Genomic DNA, 23348 nt, shown 5'->3' with positions numbered 1-23348 from the left:
ATGGAAACAACAGGCTAGCAGGTGGAGGGGCTCCGGCAGTCCTTTATGTTCTGAGTCTGATTTTGAAGATCCCTATGAATATACAAGACAGAGAAACAGGTATGACCCCCCCCCCCTTTTAAAGAGGAGGACACTGAGGATGAGCAACGTTCTAGAGGCCACATGGTCTGAGAGCCAGACAGGCTAGCGCGCCTTCCCCCACTGCAGACATCTCTAAGGACTCTGAGTTCAGGGGCCAAGATGGGCCCTTCTGGTCCTTCTTCTTGGCCAGACCTCCTCCCCCGTAAGCACGCCCAGAACCTGCCCAGATCCTGCCGTTTCTTCAAGTCCCACCCCCTTGTGAAGCCACCAGCATCCAGTCCCTCCACGAGCCCGCTCACATCTGATATTCCTAGGCTTTCTGACAGTTTTTTAAAAAACACAACATTGTTTCTGATTATAAATATTTCCTGTGACATCATAGAAAATTTAGAAAATACAGAAAAGAATATCCCCGGTGATCCAGAGACTCTGTCTGTGGCCACGTGCCCCTCTAGGGGACGGAGTGTCCATTCGTTGTCCTTGTAGCCCTAGCACCGTGAGCTGTATGGATTAGCTACTGAATGGTGGCTATAATTTGGCACAAACCAATACTGATAAGCTTTTGACTGTAATAGCCCCTCAGTAGTACCTCCTCCCATCCTTTACTTAGACAGGTGCCCCTGTTAAACATATGTGGCCAGCACTCAGCAAATTGTTTTTTCTCTCCACCAAGAATCTAAAAGTCCTACAAAATGTTTCACTACATCCTGCTCACTTCTCAGCAGTATGTTACCTTGTGTCCCCTCCCACGTCAGCATTTTTCCCGGGCGCATCATGCGTAATGTGCTAAGTACCCCACAAGAATTATATCATTTAATCATCACCCCTAAGGTAACTATGGTCATTGTTTCCTAATTTGACAAGTGAAGAAACTGAGAAACGGAGAGGTTAAGTCACTTGGCGAAGGTCACAAGTGGCTGAGCTGGGATTTGAACTGCAGCCCCCAGAGCTTGGGCTCCTCATCAATGAAGTATCCTGATTCCACATCACTGGAAAAAGGGACCACAAACACCACCTTGAAGTTCACACTAACGTCCTCTCAGCACATGGCTCCCCAGAGAACCTGTAAAGCGGGGTATGCAGGGGAGGGAACGGAACTCTTGGCATGTTCTGCACAGTAAGTATTCAGCACAGCGTCTGGACCACCACGAGCGTGCTGTCTTGTCAACTGGAGCTTTCTCTGCATGTTTCTGTGGCTGTCTCTCCTGCCAGAGTCAGCCCCTCGGGGACCAGAGCGGCCACCGCGCCCCGCCCCTCGCTCTCCGAAGCCTGCATTGGCAAAGCAGGTGGTCGATACATTTCGTTGAAAATGGGATGAAGGCCCTGGCTGGTTGGCTCAGTGGTAGAGCATCGGCCTGGCGTGCAGGAGTCCAGGGTTCGATTCCCGGCCAGGGCACACAGGAGAAGCGCCTGTTTGCTTCTCCACCCCTTCCCCTCTCCTTCCTCTCTGTCTCTCTCTTCCCCTCCCACAGCCGAGGCTCCATTGGAGCAAAAGATGGCCCGGGCGCTTGGGAGGCTCCATGGCCTCTGCCTCAGGCGTTAGAATGGCTCTGGATGCAACAGAGCGATGCCCTGGATGGGCAGAGCATCGCCCCTTGGTGGGCGTGCCGGGTGGATCCTGGTTGGGCACATGCGGGAGTCTGTCTGACTACCTCCCCGTTTCCAGCTTCAGAAAAATAAAAAAAATAAAAAATAAATAATAAAAAAAAGGATGAAGAAGTAGAGGGAAAAGAGTAAGATGGCGAAAAAGAGTAAAACTTTTTTTTCCCCCTTTCAAATCCAACCTTGGATTTCTTGGGGCGGGGATGGCTGTACTGTCATACTGAGTATCTCAGGAAGACACGAGAGAGGGGGAAAGCACTGTCCACCAAGCTGGCATGTGGGAACACAGTGTGCTGAGGTGGGCTGCGCCGCCTGCCAGGCAGGGCAGCCGAGAGAGGTCAGAGGATGAACCCGCTCATCCCGGGCCTGCAGAAGGACCTGGGCTTCCGCAGCCCAATTGCCTCTGCTTGACAGATGTTCCAGAAGGCTGCAGAGGGCTTTCAATGGGCCGGCCAAGGGAAAACAGGGGCTCAAAGCCACAGGTGAGGCGGTTCTAGCATGACGGTGAAACTATTCCTCCCCTGGCTTCCCCAACTGGACACAGAAGCAGCTGCCCGAACGGATCGGGTTGCCACCACCCTTTCAGACACGATGGGCTGAGGCTGTCCTGCTCGCTCACCTTGTAGCACTGGGGTACATGGTGGTTCAGCCAATGCTCTCAACTACAGCGGCGACCAGACGCCTCCCTAAAGGCACCGCTCCCTTACAGGAAACACAGGTCCACAGCCGCAGGGGGGAGAAACGCACTCCTCTGTGGAGATGGGGCGGGGAAAGGCTCCCGCTGACCTGCAGCGGTCCTTCCTTCTGGTCCGCCACACGCCCTGCCACTCTCCCCGGGGCACACCTGGTTGACAGAGACCCGGGTCCCCACCTGCACTTCCCCTTCACTGACCCTCAGAAGGCGCCTCCCACTGGCACCCCCAAGGGCAAAACCTTCCCCAAGAGGGGGCGCTGTTGGGAGCATCGTCCCTACCTGAGGCTCCGCTTTAGAAATGCACCCCGGAAGCCCAACGACATTAAATCAAATCTCTGTGTCTCCATGACACGCTTGCAGCTTGAAGTGAAAGAAAATACTCAACCAATCGAACTGTTTTCAGCTACGCATCTAAATTTTTTGGAACTGCACCCCCCACCCCATTTACAAGAGGCTGCCTGGTTGCCAAAATACAGCCATTGCCCTGGCCAAGAAAGACAGCACAAGTTCTGGGGGTGGCTCCCCTTACCCAGTTAAGCTACCCGTGCAGGGGCTCTGTTTGCCACCAGAGGTGACAGCCACACACAGAGAGCCAGGTGGCAGGTGACTGCATGGAACTCCTGTGGGGAAACCAGCTGCCAAGTGGGTGGGTATCCTCTGCTAATAGGTATTTTGTTTTTGTTAAGACTTGGGGAAATCAGTATCTTTCAAAGTACGCCTACCCGGATACCTCTCCTCCTTGGATGCCTGGTAGGCATTTCAAACACTGACGTGTCCAGAACAAAGAACCCGAGAAGTGTCACCCCTAAACTTGTCCTCCCACAGCCTCCCCCATCTCAGTAAATGACACCATTCCCAGCACTGCCCAGGCAGGGAATTTTGGAGTCATGCTTGTCACCTCTCTTTTGATCACGCCCCACTTCTGATCTACCTACCATGGAGCCATCCCCAGCGCCCAGGCCATCTTTTGCTCCAATGGAGCCTCAGCTGCGGGAGGGGAAGAGAGAGACAGAGAGGAAGGAGAGGGGGAGGGGTGGAGAAGCAGATGGGCGCTTCTCCTCTGTGCCCTGGCCGGGAATCGAACCCTGGACTCCTGCACGCCAGGCCGATGCTCTACCACTGAGCCAACCAGCCAGGGCCTTCATCTCATTTTCAACAAAATGTATCAATCACCTGCTTTGCCAATGCAGGCTTCCGAGAGAGAGGGGCGGTGCGTGGTGGCCGCTCTGGTCCCCGAGGGGCGTCTCCAGATTTCAACCCTTTCATTCCACCTTCACTGTGACCATCATGGTCCAACCCCTCCCCTCGCCTGATGACAGCGATGGCCTCTTCACTGGTCTCCCTGCTCCCCCCCCATCCCACCCCTTTCACCCTGACAGCCTAGTTTCAACTTATCACTTGCAAAGTGGGATTCCCCTTAAATACCTCCAACGGCTCCCATAACACGGAGTAAAAACCCAAGTCCGTCTGTGACCTGCAAGTTCCTGAATGTCCTCGGGCCCATCTCTGGCTCCACACACTGTCCCCTCCGCTTGGGCACACCAGCAGCTCCTTGTTCCTGACATTGGCACCCCCCACCCCCACCCCTGCCTCACCTGGTGCTCATCATCACCCCTCAAGTTCAACTCAAATGTTACCTTCCTAGGAGATAGATATTGAACAGGAAAGTGAAACAGAGCACTACGTTTAGTAAAAAAAAAATGTACTTTGAATAGATTGGAATAGGCTTAGAAAATTAAATAAAATTTAAAATGAATTGGTTGGACGAATGAGGCAAGTCAGATGGAAGGACAAAAGCTACCGAAATTCCAATTCTTGTAATAGTGGGTTCAATGATTAGGACCGAATGCCTTCTTAACTATACTGAAGAATTTGAACCTAGAGAGGTAAAGCTAACATGAAAAGGCTGCTTTTGTCCTGAGGGTATTTGCTGACCTAGAAGAAACAGCTAGAAACTTGACTGCGTTGTTGGCATACTGGAAGAGCTGGGAGGCCAAAGTCAAACCCAGGGTCTTCCAAAAGAGCACCCCGTGATGAACCATCCCCACTCTGAGCTGGACGCCAAAGGCTCTGGGACCCTTTGCTATGGTTTAAATGACTTGTATCCCCTCAAAATTCATATGTTGTAATTCTCCCCCCCCCCCCTTGAGGTGATGGTGTTAGGAGGTGGGGCCCTTGGGAGGTGATTAGGGCACGAAGGTAGACGCCTCATCCAAGGGACCAGCACCCTTACAAACAGGTCCTAGAGACATCTGTCCCCTTCCCCGCTGTGAGGTCACAGGGAAAGATGGCCATGAACCAGGACGCAGGCTCTCACCATACCCCCAAATGTACTGACACCCTGACCTTGGACTTCCCAGCCTCCAGGCCAGGAGAAAGAAATTTCTATGTTTCTAGCCACCCGGCCTGTGTTATTTTCTATAGCAGCCTCAATGCGGAGGGGGGGAGGGAGGCCAAGCCAGGTCTCAGGACCAGGACAGACCAGGAGAAGGCAGCCCTGCAGCCCGGCTTCTCCCACCTGCAGAGTTCTAGGAACCACGGTCTTAAATGGTTTGAAGGTGTTGTCAGACCGCTGGGGCCTCAGGCCACGGCAGAATAAAAATCCCCTGTGAAGGAAGGTACCCTCACCTTAGGCTTCAACTGATTCCTACATGTAAATTTTCAAATACAATAGCCAGCACGTAGACATACTCCGACATAACACAGAGACACAACAGCAGAGTGAGAACCAGTCGAAACAAATGACCACAGGCTTACAGACCTTGAAATACTAGGATACTAGACACAGTCTATTATGCAACCGTGCCTACTGTGTTCAGAGAAATAAAAGAAACGCTGGAAAATTTCAGCAGAGAGGTAGATAATGTTTGAAAAGATTTGAAAAGGAAATGCATAGAAATTCTAGAGTACATCTCCTTGAACACGTACAGCACGGTGGGCGTGGGACTGAACCTGGGGGCAGTGTCGCGACACTGACCCTACCTCTCTGTGATGATAAAGGGAAACAGGTAATGTCCAAAACAGGGGTGAGTGTTCATTTCACATGGTTTTCAGTTACAAACAGTCAGCTAGCCACAGATATATAGATCCCTAAATCCTAAGGGGTGGGGAACTCTCTAGAGTGAGTTTATAAAAAGAGAAAAAAATAGAACCAGCATCCAATGTCATCCTTCTCTTACCCACAGACAGGGCAGTACCTCCTTTATATAGGCCTCTGGCAGCTCCCTGAATACAGGCCTCTCTATTGTACGGGAACCTGTAAGTCTACTGGGATACTCAGTTGTCTCATGAAGGCTCTGTCAGCTTCCCACCCTATCAGAGATTCTCAGCTCCAGTGATGTTAAAATAACCATCATCCCCGCACCAAACAGCTGTGTCACATCCCGTTTCCCCCTCCCTCCCGCCCTCAGCCACCCTCCACTAGCTGCTATCTTTAAGCCACCAAGCAGACAACAGAAAAAGAATTAGTCATCCCAGGTTTGGCCCACTGTCCCCACCAGCCACCCACGTTATTCAAAGCGCAACCCCAGCAGGACACGAGAGGGCTTTAGAAGCCGAGCAGGCACCTACAGGTCTGAAAGACTTGAAGACTTTTTCCAAGACTTCCTGGAGCGTCTTCTTGCCGCAGGAGGAGATGTAGTCCTGTGCCAGCTGCAGGAAGGGCAGGCAGTCCTCGCTCTCACTCCACACGTGCTAGTGCCCGCGGGCACGGGGGCGGAGAGAACAGACAGTCATTACCCTCGGGGGGAAACACAGAGAGCCCAAAAGTGTTTCTCGTTGTTGTTAATTACACGCACTTGAAGAAGACCTCCATCCCAGAGTAAGATTCCTGTGTTCATTCCTGATTGGTTTGCACTGAAGGGATCAGAAAACACATACCCTCCAGCAGTGGTTCTCAAAGTGTGTGCCCTATGGTATTCCAGAGGAATATGTGCCTATTGGGGACCAAAACACCAACAGGGTTTCTGGAGTTTAGATTTTTGGGGGACAGGGGTGTGGGGAATTGGCTCTAAGCTGACAGTCTGCCCAACCCCCTACCTCACTTGCCTGATTAGGTTGCAAAAGGCTGTTAAGCTGTGGTGCTGGATTGTTAATACTACCCCCCATGTTCCCCAGAAAGACTGGAGGCAAGTTTCTTCTATCCTTTGTTTGGTGTAAAGTTAAGATGATATGTATGGTGGGGGTTTTCTGCACTCAACACAATTAAGAGTAAAAAGAGAGGAATTCTTCAATGTATTGACGAGGAAATGAGAGTTTGCCTTTCAAATATATGCCCAAACATTGAAGAAATCACTAGGACACATCAGGCTCATGTTTCTCATAAACACAAGAATGAAAAAACTTAACACATTCGCACCAGGACCTGCTGAATTTACTAAATCTTACTAAGAATGTATCTATATATATATATAAAAAGATAACTTTTTTGTCTTTTTAAAAATTTTTTAACCCCTCTTTTTTACAAATTCTAAAAAGCATAACTCAAAAAATGTAACAAAAATATTTTTAATGTCAGAATAAATTTAATTTTGTTGTATTTATTTCACTTAATTACCATAAAAGCATGCTTAGACTGTATTTTTTTCTTTAATATTTGACTTAATTATTATAACATGTTTCTCAGAAATTTGTATATAGTGCGCCTACAATGATTTGTAGGACTTTAAAAGCCCCTGGCTTCATTCAAAAAGTTTGAGAACCACTGCCTTACAGGAAAGCCTGTGCTTTTGGTCCATAATCTCAGCTGCTAGATTCACCATCAGATCTGCTCACAGGTTGCAAGCATATGAATTGATACTCCCCTCCACCCCCACCCGTAATTTCCACTGCTCCCACCCCACCCCGTCCAGTGCAGGCTAACAGGTGGTTTTAAAACAGGAGGGAGGAGAAACCGAGAGCCTACTAGATCCTTACCTTTGCCTTTGGCTATTTGTAACCGCTACATTGGAACAAGACATTCTTTACCCCGTGAGCGCGGGTGAATGGTAAATTGACTTCAAAATGAAATGAATTTAGGAGAACACACAGGAAAATCGTCACTAAGTCACTGCCGGGTAGCAAGGGAAGGAAGACTTCCGAAAGCTCACTTTCCCTTAAAACGCTTTAGGAGCGATCATATATCCATGCCACACTTCACAATGGTCACAGACACCAAGAGGAGACTGGCTTTAGGTTTAGGTTTTGATTTTTTCTTAAGACTCGATGAGTCTTTTCTTTCCTTTCTTTCTTTCTTTCTTTCTTTCTTTCTTTCTTTCTTTCTTTTCTTTCTTTCTTTCTTTTCTTTCCTTCCTTCCTTCCTTCCTTCCTTCCTTCCTTCCTTCCTTCCTTCCTTCCTTCCTTTCCCTTCCTTCCCTTCCTTCCTTCCTTCCTTCCTTCCTTCCTTCCTTCCTTCCTTCCTTCCTTCTTCTTTCTTTCTCCACGTGAGGATATCCCCCATTTTAGCACACCTCTAGGACTAGACAAGTCTCTCCCATCAATATTCAAGGATTAGGAATAAGCCCAAGAAACAGGCTGGGGAGACCCCGAAGCAGAAGGGACAGGTATGGGGCTACTAGGATAACGTCAGGGTATCTATTCGGTTTCAAAGATCATTGTTTAGGGGGTACCGATTACGGACAGCTATGGGACAGAGGGGGACATTTGCAGATGAGAGCAAGAAGCAGGGGCCAGGCAGCGGGAGACGAGATGTATTTGGAGAAATGGTCCGTGTCAAGCACAGACTCCCTCCCATTAATACAAATGATCAGGGCATCGCCCCAGAAAGTGATCCGCCCTTCGCTCAGTAAACACATTCCACTTCTTCCTCCTCAGAGCAGCATTTCCAGGAACCAGATCTACAGACTTAAAATGCTGCTCAGATCTAAGACTAACGAGGAGCTAATGTGCTGTCTTTACAGCCAATTACCTGCTTCAGAGATGCAAAGGTCCGTTTCCAACAGGGGCTGCTCTACACCAGCAGACTCCAGAGTCCTTTCCACCTCGGCTAATAAAGATAACCTCTAGGTCCTCTAACTCCAGAGAACAGCTCCAACACACGATCCCCTATTGATCCCCTATTAGTCAGAGACCCTTAAAGCGGTTGAGGCACTGAGATGACATTTGAGTACCAGTCTCTCACACTGCACAAAAGTAGAATAGGCCTGACCAGGCGGTGGCGCAGTGGATAGAGTGTCGGACTGGGATGCAGAGGACCCTGGTTTGAGACCCTGAGGTCGCCAGCTTGAGCGTGGGCTCATCTGGCTTGAGCAAAGCTCACCAGCTTGGACCCAAGGTCGCTGGCTCCAGCAAGGGTTTACTGGGTCTGCTGAAGTCCCACGGTCAAGGCACATATGAGAAAGTAATCAATGAACAATTAAGGTGTCACAACAAAAAACTAATGATTAATGCTTCTCATCTCTGTCCGTTCCTGTCTGGTCTGTCCCTATCTATCCCTCTCTCTGACTCTCTCTCTCTGACTCTGTAAAAAAAAAAAAAAGAATAGTACAAAGGGCTTTGGTGTCCATTATTGAACTTGATTCTTACTCAGCAGAGAGCAGCAAGAATCAAGTCCCACTTCAATGTAAGTTCCCCGTAACACCCATGTTCATACTCAAATTTTAAAAAGTGTATTATGAATTCTTATCCAAGTTAAAGATGGGGTTACCATCTAGCACAACACAATAAGAGAACTTTAAGCCTGCCTTCCCTAGACTTGGAAGACTAGAAAAAGAAGTACTAAGGTTATTAAGTGCCTGGCACAGTGCCTGTGTGGCACGCGGAGGCTGTTTAATGTAGGGTGGACGTGCGGACCCTCCGTGCCTTCGGAGTCTGCAGAATGGGGTGGTGGGTGGAGTTGGCCTCTCCACCTGCCATGTGGCTAAGGTCACATGCTGAGTAAATCAGACAATGTGACTTCACAGAGAACACTGTTCAAAGCAATTTGGGATATAAGTGTAGCCAGGAAAACCTTGTATACCTGTTTTGTGCGTGTGCGTTTTAAAGTGCATTTGGGCTTTAAACTGCCAAGTAAACTAAGGAAAGTGTCGTCACTCCAACAATATCATCATTGCAATGCACCCTCCTCTGCTTGGAAGTCAGACAGTTTCTTTGGTTGTGTTCTTGGGGGGGGGTCTCGGACCCCCCGGGGAGATTGATCACGCTGCAATTTCCATGTATTTGCTTGAGGAGTTGTTGACTTGTGATTCTATCTTGGAGAAGAGAGACAACACCCTGTACAGGGATTTCTGTCTCGTCTGCTTAGACTGCCCTCATTTGGCGAGCTTACCCTGGATTCCCTGCCGTGTTGGTTTTGTGGGTTTACGAAACAGTTTTTATTGAATCCTGGCCCATGAGATGATGTGAGAGATCACGGGGTTGGGAAACAGACAGACTCCGGTGGACATGGCCTAAGCTTAAAAGACACCACTTACTAAATGCTAATTGTTTCATATCTATTGTATCTCACAACCAAAGTTATTTGTTTTTATTTCTTGAAACACTGTTTCTTTCCAAACCCAATCAAGGCAGTCAGCAAAGACCCACAGAACAGGACAGAGGATGCACACTAAAATAGAAGTGCGAAGTTGGGAACATAAGGACAAAGGGAAAACAACGAAAGGAAAACAACGAAAGGAAAAGGAGAGAAAACCCAGGGAGACTGGGACAAACAGTGCAGGGCAGACAGGCCGGGCCGCTTGCTCGAATAGGATCCAGTTTGCCCCCAGAGGCCTGTGCCCAGACGGAAGGCTATATCAGTGCCCACAGATAAAACAGAGCTCTTCACAGCTGCCAGGCAAGGGGCTGGGGGCAGGATACCTCCCTCTTAGGAATAACAGAGGGCCCCATTCCAACACGGGGGGGGGGGGGGGGGGGCAGAAAGGACACCAGGGGGATGGGCTGATGCTCCCGGAAACAGGATCTGAGGGTCTCGTCTTGTACAGACAACTGGGTGGCTGAAGACCCGGAGTCCTGCACCACAGGGCATGGCCACCATGCTTCAACTCGGGAAGGAGTTTCAACACGTGTAACCCAACACCATGAAAAACAAAACAAAACAAAACAGTAGTTCCCAGGCAAACAGAAATGTAGCTACAGAATACCCTGGCTTCCCAATAGGGTTGTTAGAGCTCAGGCAGATCGTAGACCTCCCGAGTTGTAACAGGAGACAGGCAGAGCAGAGGCTTCGGGAAGGAGGAAAGCAGTGGGTCTCAAGCTTTGGTGGGCAAGTGTCGCCTGGAGGTTTACTGAAAGACAGTTGCGCCCTGCCCACATAGCTCAGTTGGTTAGAGCACCGTCCCAAAGTACAGAGGTTGCCGGTTCAATTCCCACTCAGGGCACATACAGGAACAGATCAATGTTTCTGTCTCTTTTTCTCTCACTGTCTCCCTTGCTCTCTCTCTAAAATCAATCAATCAATCAATTTTTTTTTTTTTTAAAGAAAAGGAACACAATGGCTGGGTCCTCACCCCCCCCCCCCCCCCCCCCCCGGGCCTGACTGATGGGGGCAGGGCTGAGAGTCTGCATTTGCAACAGGCTCCCAGGGGGTGCTCAGGTCGCTGGTGCAGGGGCCATACCTTGAGAGTCAGCAGCAGAGCAGACCTCTGACTAACTAGAAATGGGGGAGGGGAGGGGAAGGGAGAGGGCAGCGGAGGAGCATTACATTTAAGAAACCTGAGTGTCATTACTGACTAAAACCAAGTCCAAATCTCAGGACACCACAGGCTGCAGCGAAGCGGCCCCTTGGACCTCCCCCGAGCAGCCTCCCCCTTCCACGGATTCCTGCCCATTAGAAGTTGATTGTCCCAGGTGAGAGCTTTGATTTTAAAACAAACCATCTACCAGGTGTCCCCAAACTATGGCCTGCGGGCCCCTGAGGCCATATATCCGGCCCCCGCTGCACTCCTGGAAGGGGCATCTCTTTCATTGGTGGTCAGTGAGAGGAGCACTGTATGTGGTGGCCCTCCAACGGTCTGAGGGACAGTGAACTGGCCTCCTGTGTAAAAAGTTTGGGGATCCCTGATCTAAGCCCTTCTTTCTGTTATTACATTGGGCCGGAGTTCATTATCAAGCTTGCCTGACTTATGACAATCTACCGTGTCATCTGCAAAAAGGAAAACAGGCACCCGTTCTCCATAGTACAGATGGCAATATCCAGCTTATCCAAAAATGGCATTAGGTCAATCCTACAAATATCTTTTCCGGCACAGAGGGCCACTGCCATGGGCCTCACTCTCACTCTGGTCTTGACTTGAGAAAATTTTGCCATCATCAGTTCCAGAGGGGTCCGTTCTGAATCGGTGTGGCTTAATCCCAAATGTTGTCCCTAGAAAAGATGGTGGAAGATAAAAGCCACAAGCCATCTCAGGCCACCCAACACATTTTCTGCACAGAGTGGGCAGAGAGTGGCTGGCCGTACCTCTGACCTGCTCTTCCTGTCAGCCACTGATCTGGTTTGCCAAGGTTGCTGAGGCTCAGAGAGGTTACGCCACTTGTCTGTCGTCACACAGGGAGCAAAGGGGCAAAGCCAGGATATCAATCACCCTGAGCCTCAGCTCCTACATTCGTAAGACACAAAAAATAACACAGGGTGGTTTTAAAGATCAGAGGAGCTACCCTGTAGACTGACTCTCATTAGCAGCGGTCAGTAAGTGTCTGTTCCCATCTATCTGAACTCATACTAGCATAACTGCACTCTCCTCCGGATTGGCCACTCTGGATATGCAAGCTCATCTCTTTTTTCCTGAAACAAACAGTCTCTCTATATAAACAATGCACAGCCACGGCGGCAAGCCTGCAGTCTACTGCTATTCCCCACTTAATAAAAGTGTCATACAGACAGGAGTATCCCCGTCTGACAGCTGAGGAGACTGAGCCTAGGGTTGAAATTAGACTGGAAGGCGCTTCCTCTGCACTGTACCACCATACAAACCCACAGTACTCTCATTTAAACAAACTACATTTTCTTCTCCAAAAACAACTTGGTCACATAGTCCTGAACAGAGAGAGATGTGTCTCTGATGAAAACAGGGGGAAAATATAGACATAGCCCTGTGCACCCATACAAGGTCAAATTGAAGTTTTCCTATAAATAAAACCTTTTCCTTTCATGCTATACCAACAGCTATCCTTGTTTTTGTATTGAGAAAGGATTAAACTACATACAATTTTTAGATCCAAGCGCACTTTGAAAAAGTAGGACAAGGGCACCTTTCCCTGGTCCAGCCCTGAGCCCCAGGCCCGGGAGGGGCAGGGCAGAGCTCTATGTTTAGAGCGCCCCTCCTCCTGGGCGGGGCAGGAGAAGGCAGCCCGCTGCCCTGCGCCGGACCGTGTGCCCGCCTACACACGTGCCCGTTTGTCTGGTGTATTAGTGGCTGCCAATACTCCATCCTCTAACTTGGCAGCAGAGGGGAGTGTGCCACCTGTCTGTGATCCCCTGGCCCCTCCCTGTCACACCTGCCACCAGGCAAAAAGGGTGAGCCCTGTCCTTGAACTCCCAGCAGGCAGGGTGCTGGCAGCTTCATTTTACCTCTGGACCCAACGACGTCACGGGCTGTCCACGGGGAGAGGCCGGAATCCGGGCCACACCTTGCAAAGGCACTGTGTGGACCGGGTGGCCTGTGAAGAGAGAAGGGGACAGAGCGCACAAGGGACCCAGGAGCTGCCAAAGCTGAGGGAAAACATCAAAGGAAGTCCTTGTTCCTAGGCGTCTGGAGCGACCGGCCTGATCCTGCCTGTGGGACACTCTGCATGGTGGAAAGAACAGGCGCCTGGGCTTGGGCTCAAGTCCTGGCTCCCTCACTTCTGCACGGCAGTCCTGGATGAGTCCTTGAAACTCACTGAGCCTCAGTTTCCTGGCCTAGAAAATGGGGATAAGAATACCTACCTCACAGAATTTTTATGAGGTTCAAGAAGCTGCCCTTGAACCTAGTCGGAATTGGGTCCCCACTTGTCACGACTCTACTGCCATGTTTTCAGTGTAAGGCTATGGCTCACGTTTCTCTACCACTTAACAGCTGCGGGAGAGCGAGGAAACCTCACTGTGCTTCAGTTTCCTCACCTGTGTAATGGAGAGAATGCCAGAGGACCCTGTGAGATCACTTAAGATGAAATGAGTTCACATATGCTAAGTGCTTGGAGCACTCTCTTGATACACAGTCAACTGCACGTAAGTGGTAGTTACTATTACTGCCCTTCGATGCTGTCATCCTTGAAATTTAACACCTACCTGTCTTCTACACTAGGACTGTCATTCATCCGCTCATTCTTACACGCCCGGATTGAGCACCTATGATGTGTCTGACACTATTCCAAGTGCTGGGATAAAGGGATGAGAAAGACAGACAGGCGTGACTAGTGTCAAGGAGCGAGCCTCGTAAGGAGGTGGGGGAAGAATGTTCTAGGCAGAGGGAACAGCAAGTGCCAAGGCCCTGCCTCAGCTTGGCATGCCTGAAGACCCGAAAGGCCAGCGTGGCATGAACCCAGCAAGCAAGGGGGATGAATGGTTCGAGGTGAGATCAGAAAGGAGGCAAGAGCCTGACCAGGCGGTGGCGCAATGGACAGAGTGTCGGACTGGGACACGAAGGACCCAGGTTCAAGACCCCGGGTTCAAGACCCTGAGGTCACCAGCTTGAGCGTGGGCTCATCTGTTTTGAGCAAAGGGTCACTCAGTCTGCTGTAGCCCCACGGTCAAGGCACATACGAGAAAGCAATCAATGAACAACTAAGGTGTTGCAAGGAAAATCTGATGATTGATGCTTCTCATCTCTTTCCGTCCCTGTCTGTTTATCCCTCTCTCTGACTCTCTGTCTCTGAAAAAAAAAGAAAAGAAAAGAAAGAAAGAAAGGAGGCAAGAAACATCACGTGTGGTCTTGAAGTCAGGATGAGGGCTTAGGTTTCACTGTAAAAGCGATGGGAAGGCAGCTTAAGGTGAGGTGCGGAGTGGTGGGGACAAAGCCTGGATTATATTTTAAATAGAACTGGAGACTGCAGTGAGTCACTAGTATCATTACCCCCATTTTAGGCAACTGTTCCCGACAAGCCTGCTAGTATGGCACTAATATTAGCATCCCCATTTTACAGATGTGAAAATCGTGGCATAAAGAGATTATTAAATAACTTTCTCCAAGGCAAAGAGTTAGACGTGGGGGACCGGGGTGCAAACTCAAGTAGTCTGACCTCAGAGCCTGAACACTCCTAACCACCAAGCAACACTGTCTCAGATGAGTAGAATGGCCCCAGGAGCGTGGGGGCAGAGACCTGACCTTTATCCTAGATAGCCCTGGCCTGGTGCAAAATAAGCCCTCATTAATAAATGTTTGTTGAATGAAAGAATGATGTGATGGCACTTTGCAAATTGAGAAATGCTATGTAAATATTCTTATTAAGAAATCCTGCAGATTATAGAAATTCCAATCATCTCAAATTCCTTTTAATGCTTAACAGATTTTCCTGGGACAGGGAAAAGAACAGTAAGGATGTTGACTTGGAGTCTGAGTGCCTTTAACCTGGGGCAAACAGCAGCAGACCACCCTGGCCTGGGCAGAGAGGAGCAGAGGTCTGGCCTAAAAAACCTCCCCTGCTAGGCAGCTTGTCCACCACAGCCTCAAGAAACTCTGAGAAAAGAAATCCTTTTCCCATCTTCTTTCTTCCTCATCTACTTCATTTAATTGCCCATGAATGAATATGTTCAAGCATTTTAATCATACAAGTGAGGAAACATTTAAAATAAGGGCAGTCTTGAAAAAAGGCTTGATAAACATAATGTTTCTGAATGGCTTGCTATACACATTCAAAACAAGAGAATGGCCTTGCATTTCCTCCACCCACTTAATCTCCTTGGAGTAAATTCTTCTGATGAGTCTCCTTCAGTCCCAGCAGGAGGGCTGTGTGCAACTCTCCCCTTGAAAGCCAGAACCCCCAGAGACTCTTGCCCTAGGTCACACAGTAAGAAAGGAATCCACCTGCGGACTATGGAAGCCCCGGGGGCTGGAAGGGACTCCTAATCAAACCTAACCAGGCAGACAGATTGACCCCCATCCCAGCCCTACCCCCCCCCCCTTCCCACTCCATCCCTGGGGCTTTTCTGCACTTCTACAATGAGGCAAATTCCTTTCCAATGACCCACTCCTCCCAATAACAAATAACACTTAATCTTTACTTATTCTCACTACAGCTACAGCTAACAGTGTTCTTCCATGTATTTATAGTTTACAGGCTCTTCACAAATACCTGTGATGGGGGCATTCTGATTGACCTCACTTTACAGGTGAGAAACTCAGGGAATCCCAGATTCAACCTGTGACCCAAATTTGCGGGGCCCCTGCTATGGGTAGAGACTGTTAGGTGCTTTATCTATCCAATCGCCGGGGCGCTGGCATTATACCCATTTTTGGGGATGTGTAAACTGAGCTGGGTGACGGCAACTGACTGGAGTCAATCGGCCAGAACTCAAATCTGGCTGTCACCCAAGGATAGGTTTCTTCCAGAATGTCGCAAAGCTGGGGCCTAGGTGGGTTCTTTCCCTCCGCGAGGTGGGGTAGAGGTGGTGGGAGGGGCGTGCCTGATTGCCAGGACCACCTCTCTGGAACCCAGAAAGGTGCTGTGCTGCCTCTCTAACTCCTTCGAGAACTTCCCATCGGGGTTGGGGGCGCGCACTAGCGCAGGCCCCAGCACGGCTTTGTCTCACCCCACCTGAGGAGCCAGGGCCACGCAGGTCTCGGCGCCGCCCCTCTGCCATCCGCAGGGGCGGCGGCAGCGCCAGCTCCAGGCTCAAGCCGGTGACCACACGGTAACCGGAGCCCTCAGCCGCCTCCATCTTACATGTGGGGACCATTATTTTTTCCCCGTCCTTGCAAACACTTCACGGAGCGCCATCCCAGCCCAGCTTCCCCACCTCCCACCGCAACTTCCCTGCCCTCCGTATCCCCTTCCTAAACTGCCAGCGCCAAGATCCCAAGTGGGCGCAGGATGTAAAGTCAAAGATTTGGACACAGCAGTTCCAGGTCCCGATTGCCCCGAGCCCAGAGCAGGAGCAGGAGCGAGGGCTGAGAAAAACCAAATCGGGAAAACCAAAGGGCTTTGGGGGGCGGGGGGCGCGGCGGCGCCTCGGACAGAAACCGCTCAGAAGCTCATAGAGGAGCAATGGAAGCACAGGGGATAGGCGTGCCCGTGTGTGTGTGTGTGTGTGTGTGTGTGCGTGCGCGTGCACGCGCGTGCGTTCTGAAGAAACGGGGTGTAATTTTGCAAAGAAGGTCCAGGAGATGGGGCATCGCTAGTGTGGACAGAGGCTTTGTGTCCAAACACGCAGCGCCCCGAATAACGTGTGTCGGGGATGGGGGGAGGGCGGGCGGGGCTCCCCAAGCGGGGACAACTGGAGGACTTGTGCCTGCGCATCCGGAGGGGAACGGGGTTCCTCACCCGGACGGGACACCTGGGTGTATGAAGCTCCGGACTCTGGATCCTGCGGAAGGGTCCCTGCGCCCCGTCCCGGGCTGGTGTGACGCGGAACACCCTGGAGATGCTCCATGCCACGCACAGTCACGGGCCTCCGGGTCGCGTCTCAGAACCAGCCCTCCCCAACCCGGCTTCCCGGAGCCTAAGGGCGCCTTGCCTGCCACCCAGCGGCCCCACCCGGAGCGCTGACACCGCCGCGTCTGGCCCGGGGGCTTCCCCCGCGGAGCGCGGGGTAGAGGGGTGCGCGGCGCGACCGGTTACGCCCCCCCACCTCGCGCCCCACAGCCTCCCGAGCGTGCGAAAGCTCAGGCGCAGGGCAGCAGCCGCGCGGCCACACTCCCTCGCTCTGCTGCGGTCCCTCCCACAAGCACTCACAAAATTGTCCTCGCAGCCGTTGTCCGGACACAGCACGTAGAAGGAGACGCCGGGGTCGGCGTAGAAATCCATCCTGCGCTCGGTCTCCTCGGTAGCGATGAGCTCGAAGGGCGTGTTGGAGCACCATTTCTCCGCAACGTCAGCCAGCTGCTGGAAATCCATCCTGGCTCGCCGCGCCCGCCGCTCGCTCAGCCTCCTCTCCGCCACCCGCCTCCCGCTCCCTCCGCCCGCCCTCCGCTGCTCAGGCCCCCTCCTCCCGCGCGGGCAGTGCGCCGCTCCGCTAGCTCTCGGGCAGGCGGCGGGGCCGGGCGGCGCGGGCTCCCTCCGGTCCCGGGACTCCTCCCCGCGGGCTCTGTTTACATGCTGTGTGTAACGGGGTGGGCGGTGGCCAGGGACAGCGCCGCGCCCCGCCCGGCTCCGCCCCGGCCCGCCTCCCCGCCCGCCCCCTTTCGAGTCGCCCTCGAGGCTTGCGCGGATGGGATGGGCGCGGGCTGCGGCGGCCGGGGCGGGAGGGGTCGGGCGCTCCGTGAGCTCCCTAACACCCCTCTTTAAAAAAAAAAAAAAAGAAGAAGAAAGAAAAGGAACCCGGAGCATCCCGGGACCCTCGCGAGGCCGGGGCCACCCCAGACCGTGACGCCATGGGCCCCAGCCAATCACCGCAGCCTGGGACTTGCGTCCTAGCTCGCGAGCCGGGTGATGTCACAGCGCGGGCCCAACATCTGCGGCTTCCCGGGTTACAGTGAAGCAGAGAAATCTGGTAGTCCCTATTAGCGTTAATCTGGAGTTAGGAGGCCAGGAAAGCGTTTTCTCGAATGCGATTTAAATGCAGGGGACATCCACAGAAGAGCAAATAACTTGTCCCCTGTGTGAGGTTAGCAGTGGAGGAGCTGTGAAAATCGAAGGGGAAACGGAGCTTTTCTTTTTCAGAATCAATGCCCTGCCCTCCATGGATGTAAAGAAATATTTCCCCTAAATACTTTTACTAGACACTGATATGAATGTCCATTTGGAAAGGAAGATGAAACTTGATTCATTAACATAAGGTTGAGTTTTTCTTAGAATTAAGCCTCATAAAACTGTCTTGAATGTTACTCAACTTTACTTCCTATTGCATAACCTAAAATGATCAGCTTGCTAGTTTGGAAGAGGAGAAAGTAAATTTTAAAACAAGAGTACATGGCCCAACAATTGCACCTGTTGAATGCTCACTGGGTGCCCAGGCTAGACAGGCATTGCTGGATTGCAGAAAATGCACTGGACAGAGCCCTCGCCCTCAGGAATTGAATGACTACCAGCAATGGCACGTTAAATAGCATTCATTCTACAAACATGCAATCAGTTTTATCTTTAAAGTTTGTCTTCTGAATCAGGCACCGTGCTAGCCTTAGGAATATAAATATGCATAATATGTGGCTCCACCCTCAAAGGGCTGCCAGACTAGGCAAGGGAAGCTCATGACACCCATCACACCCTTTATTCAGTAGTATAGATGTGATTCTGGGAATTTTCTCTTGCACATTTCTGGAATAGGAATTCTTTTCTCCTTGACTTGCCTTAATAAATAAAAGCTGCCTTCCTACAGTGAAAGTAAAAATGGCATTAAACTTAATCTTTTGGTAGAGTCAGAGGCCAGGATGGTGATTAGCCCAAAGGCATCCCGGGCATTGCATTTTATCTGATCTTTTCCCTGAGGGAGCCACCCTTACCTGGAAGTAAATGCTCTCTTGTAACAATTTCCTAATATCATAATTTGCCAGTCCCTTGAAAACAACTCAGTTCAGTGAACATTTACAGATCATCTATTGCAGGGGTAGTCAACCTTTTTATACCTACCGCCCACTTTTGTATCTCTGTTGATAGTAAAATTTTCTAACCGCCCACCGGTTCCACAGTAGTGATGATTTATAAAGTAGGAAAGTAACTTTACTTTATAAAATTTATAAAGCAGAGTTACAGCAAGTTAAAGCATATAATAATAATTACCAAGTACTTTATGTCAGATTTTTGTTAAATTTGGCAGAATAAATCTTTATAAAACAACTTACTATAGTTAAATCTATCTTTTTATTTATACTTTGGTTGCTCCACTACCACCCACCATAAAAGCTAGAACAACCACTAGTGGGCGGTAGGGACCAGGTTGACTACCACTTATCTACTGGATACCAGACAAAGATGCATAAAGCCCAGTTTTGTTTGTTTGTTTGTTTGTTTGTGGCCATCAAGGAATTTGCAGACTGTAAAGTAAGATTCTAAGACCCCAAGATCCCTGCCCTCCTGGTATACACACCCTCCCAGTTATTCAACCAAACACTAATCTAGATACTGCCCTGAAGGATTTTGCCCATTTAACTAAGATCTCAAATCAATTGACCTTAAGACAGGGAGATTGTCTTTGGTGGGCCTGACCTAATCAGGGGAGCCCTTAAAAGGAGTTGGGCTCTTCCTGGAGAATGAGTCAAAGCATGAACTAAATTCATCATCAAGGAGATTTTTCACTAATGGCTTTGGAGATGGAGGGGGCCACCTGGGAAGGACCAGAGGGCATAGTCTAAGAACTGAGAGCAACAGCTCTTCTAGGTCAAATAAGTTTGTAAATATGATATATATGTTTGCTCGCATATAGTTTGCATTGGATGTGGGGGGACAGGCTGTAAGCAGGCAGGATCCTTATAGCCTAAGACTTAGTTTTAAGACTAAGCCTTTCCGACCCACCCACTTTTTTTTTTTTTTTTTTTTTTTTACAGAGACAGAGTCAGAGAGAGGAATAGATAGGGACAGAGAGACAGGAATGGAGAGAGATGAGAAGCATCAATCATTAATTTTTCATTGCAACACCTTAGTTGTTCATTGATTGTTTCTCATATGTGCCTTGACCGTGGGGCTACAGCAGACCGAGTAACCCCTTGCTCAAGCCAGCGACCTTGGGTCCAAGCTGGTGAGCTTTGCTCAAGCCAGATGAGCCCGTGCTCAAGCTGATGACCTTGGGGTCTTGAACCTGGGTCCTCCGCATCCCAGTTCGATTCTCTATCCACTGTGTCACCGCCTGGTCAGGCTCATAACCCTTTTTGATGTGGGGTGGTGCACTCTCATGAGGAATCCCAGTATGCCTTAGATAAGTGACTTTGTATCAGAGACTTCCTTGTTTGTATATTAAATTAAAGGTTTTAATTTCTATACTATAAAGTGGGGCAGACTTGGAGCTTGCTCTCTCTTGGTTCTGAGAGTAGCATTAGAGGAGAGAGCAGAGAAAGGCCACGTGGAGGAGAGGAGAGACAGCCAAGATGGCGGAGTGCTGAGAGAGAAGCCAGTTTGTGCAGAGTTTGTGCAGAGAGGAGATCGGGAACAGAGGTGAATAAGGCTGGTGAGCTAGAAATCTTTGATTCTAGGAAACTCGGTTTAAGTCAGTAGCTTCGTGAGCGCTGAATGATTGCGTTTTGGTGCCCAGTGTGTGTTTTTACTTGCCCGCCAGGTGCAAGCTAGGATTAAAGCTAATGGCCCACCAGTTCTTGGCTCCGTTGTTTCATTACCACCTGTCTGAATCAAATGCGAACCTGCACTGGCCAGACAGCTGTGATGGTGGGCATGGCTACTGGCTTTACAGCCCTCAAGGAAATGAGACTTCAGTCCTACAGTCACAAGGAAGTGAGTTCTGCCAAAGACTTGAATGAGCTTGAAAGTGGATTTCTCACAGAGCCTGCAGACAAGAACTCAGTCTGACTGATACCATGATTTCAGTCTTGGGAGGCCCTGTGCAGACAACTCAGTTATGTAATGGCTATGCTGAAACTTCTGACTTACAGAACAGTGAGCTAATAAATGCGTGTTGTCTTAAACTGCTAAGTTTCTTTGTCATGCAGCAGTAGAAAGATCATACGTAGGACAATGGACGAGACAGGCACATGAATTAAGATTCAGTTTGCTTTTGGAAATGTCACATTACCGTGTTTTTTTTTCTTTTTTCTAAATATGGGGACCTCAAGATAAAGCAAGCTTCTTGCAATTTTACCTGGTTCTGTCATTTAAAGCACTAGTCTAGAAGTTCCAAAAATGAAGAGATTCCTTAAATTTGAGACTGAAATACAGAAAATACATAGCTTTTCTTCTTTTTAAAAAAGAGGGAATTTTAAAAATGTGTGTGTTTTAAAATCCATCTATCAAATTTGATCCAAGTGATGGATGGCCATAATTACAAAGTGATACGTATTCAACAAATACTTTTGGTCAGAAGATGAAACATTCTCATGATGAATAGAATTCTGGGTATAACCCAGGTGCTCGATGGATTGAATGAATACTGTTGTTTGCCTTGGAGAGGCATGGAGTTCAAGAGCAGACGTTTTGGCATTCTGGGTTGACGGTTACTTCTGCAGTGTTAAGCTTTATGTACATCTGCAACTTACTTATTTACCCCACGCCTCGGTTTTCGCTTCTGAAAATGGAGACAACAGTGAGAGAAAGTATGTAAAGTCTCTATCCCAGAATCTGTAGCATCTCCCTCCCCTCCCCCACTATTGTGACACCCCAGAATGTCTCCAGACCACACTGCCAAATGTCCCCTGGCGGGCAAAATTGCCCCCACTCGAGAACCACTGATTTAGAGAGGAACATCTTGTATCCGTTCTGTTTCAGTCATTTTATTAACCTGGAGAGGATATACAACGAAAGCAGAAATTAGTGGAAAGTGCACCTATAGAAGTTGCTTGAACCTTGAAAAAGTCAGATGCTTAGACAGGAGACAGGGAATCACCCTGCCTTCCTCCCATGTGGACGGTCCTATGAGGCACCTGGTATAGGGATGTGCGCAGGCTCCCGGTCCAGCTCGTTCCAGAACTTCAGCCAGGTCTTCTGTGTAGCCTGATGGTAAAGAAACATCAGGGCCTGAACCCCTGTGTTGGGAGGCTGGCGTTTGGCTGATATTTGGAAGTAGAAAGAAGATGAAAATGCATCCCTGCTGCTGGGCAGAGAGTTGTGCCCTCCTCGCTGCATTTAGAGATATTTCTCTTCCTTCCTACAGACTTCGCTCTCTCTGAACCATCATTTGTCTTTGGGAGATGTGTGTGGATAAGAAGAGGGTTCCTGAAATGCCACACTGGCTGGGAGGTGACACGAGCCCAATCTGGAATTGCAAAGCCCACCCTAGAGTGTCCTGCTTAAATTGACTCTTCCACTGACCCCATTCCCAAATCCCCTGTGGCTTTTATTTTAGTGTGACTTTTAACAAATGAGTTTGCGTTTTATATACTTCCACACTGTAAATCCTTTTAACTAGCCCTGCCCTCTAGCAAAGCTGCTTCCACACAGCCTCGTGGTTCTGTGGTTTGAGAAATTAGGCAGAAAGGGAAGTGTGGTGGCGGTCCACACCGACCTTCTGAGCCCAAGGTGCCCAAGGTAATGGCACTGCGTTAGGAGGGACTGCAGATTCCAAGTTCCAGAAGGTGGCGGGCAGTAGGGAAGGGTGTGGTTGGTCCAGTGGTGATGGGCTTGGTGAAAGGACCCCAGTGAGGAGCCACTGAGCCATTTCACCCCCAGGTGTTATAAAGAACCAAAGGCTACAGAATTAATATTAATATTTTAGGAGGCTTGGAGAACATTTTATTAATTTGGGTTAAGGTGTGCAGAGAAATTGTGAGAATAGTCTCTGTACTGTGTGATTAGCATAACCAGGATGGCTCTTGCCATTGTATTGTAAATGAAAAGGGAAGGAAAGCATGGATTCCCTGACATTCCACCACACCTGTGGGGAAAGGAGTGAATGGCTAGCCAGGTGCAGGAAGGGAAAAGCCAAAATAAACTTTTTCTTATAACTATGAGCCATTTGCGGGCATTTGTCCCCACGGAAACTACCTCTCTTATGTAAATGCATGTGGTTAATACGTCTGACTCTGGACAGAGAGATGGCGGATGAACACTAGAAAATATAGGAAGGCCTTTTAATATGTAAAGAGATATCTTTCTACCTTTGTGTTGACTTGTAAATTTTGTTTTCTCCAAAATGATGTATGGTTTGCAAATTGAACATGGTCCTATCATGTTAAAAGACATAACCAATAGCGGTAAGGGGCTACTAATTGCAATTTTTGCTTCTGTACTTCCCACTTACAAAACTATAAAAACTGCCTGACCTGTGGTGGCGCAGTGGATAAAGCATCGACCTGGAAATGCT

The 23348-nt window shown here is 49.5% G+C and overlaps 1 protein-coding gene across 1 annotated transcript in view; it reads right to left on the bottom strand.

Moving 5' to 3' along the window:
* The window catches only part of MTURN (maturin, neural progenitor differentiation regulator homolog), a 30059-nt gene extending 12513 nt beyond the window's left edge, over positions 1 to 17546 (bottom strand). Inside the window, exons 1-2 of the mRNA XM_066238754.1 lie at positions 17183 to 17546; positions 5948 to 6070 (exon numbers count right to left, since the gene is read on the bottom strand). Coding sequence (XP_066094851.1) covers positions 5948 to 6070; positions 17183 to 17344 — 285 coding nt within the window. The 5' untranslated portion in view covers positions 17345 to 17546. The remainder of the gene's footprint in view (positions 1 to 5947; positions 6071 to 17182) is intronic.
* Positions 17547 to 23348: the final 5802 nt, after the last annotated feature.

Source organism: Saccopteryx bilineata, chromosome 7, assembly GCF_036850765.1.
Source record: "Saccopteryx bilineata isolate mSacBil1 chromosome 7, mSacBil1_pri_phased_curated, whole genome shotgun sequence".
Lineage (NCBI taxonomy): Eukaryota > Metazoa > Chordata > Mammalia > Chiroptera > Emballonuridae > Saccopteryx > Saccopteryx bilineata.
The sequence above is the reverse complement of the archived record's forward strand: the minus strand, read 5'-3'. Positions and strand labels throughout refer to the sequence as shown.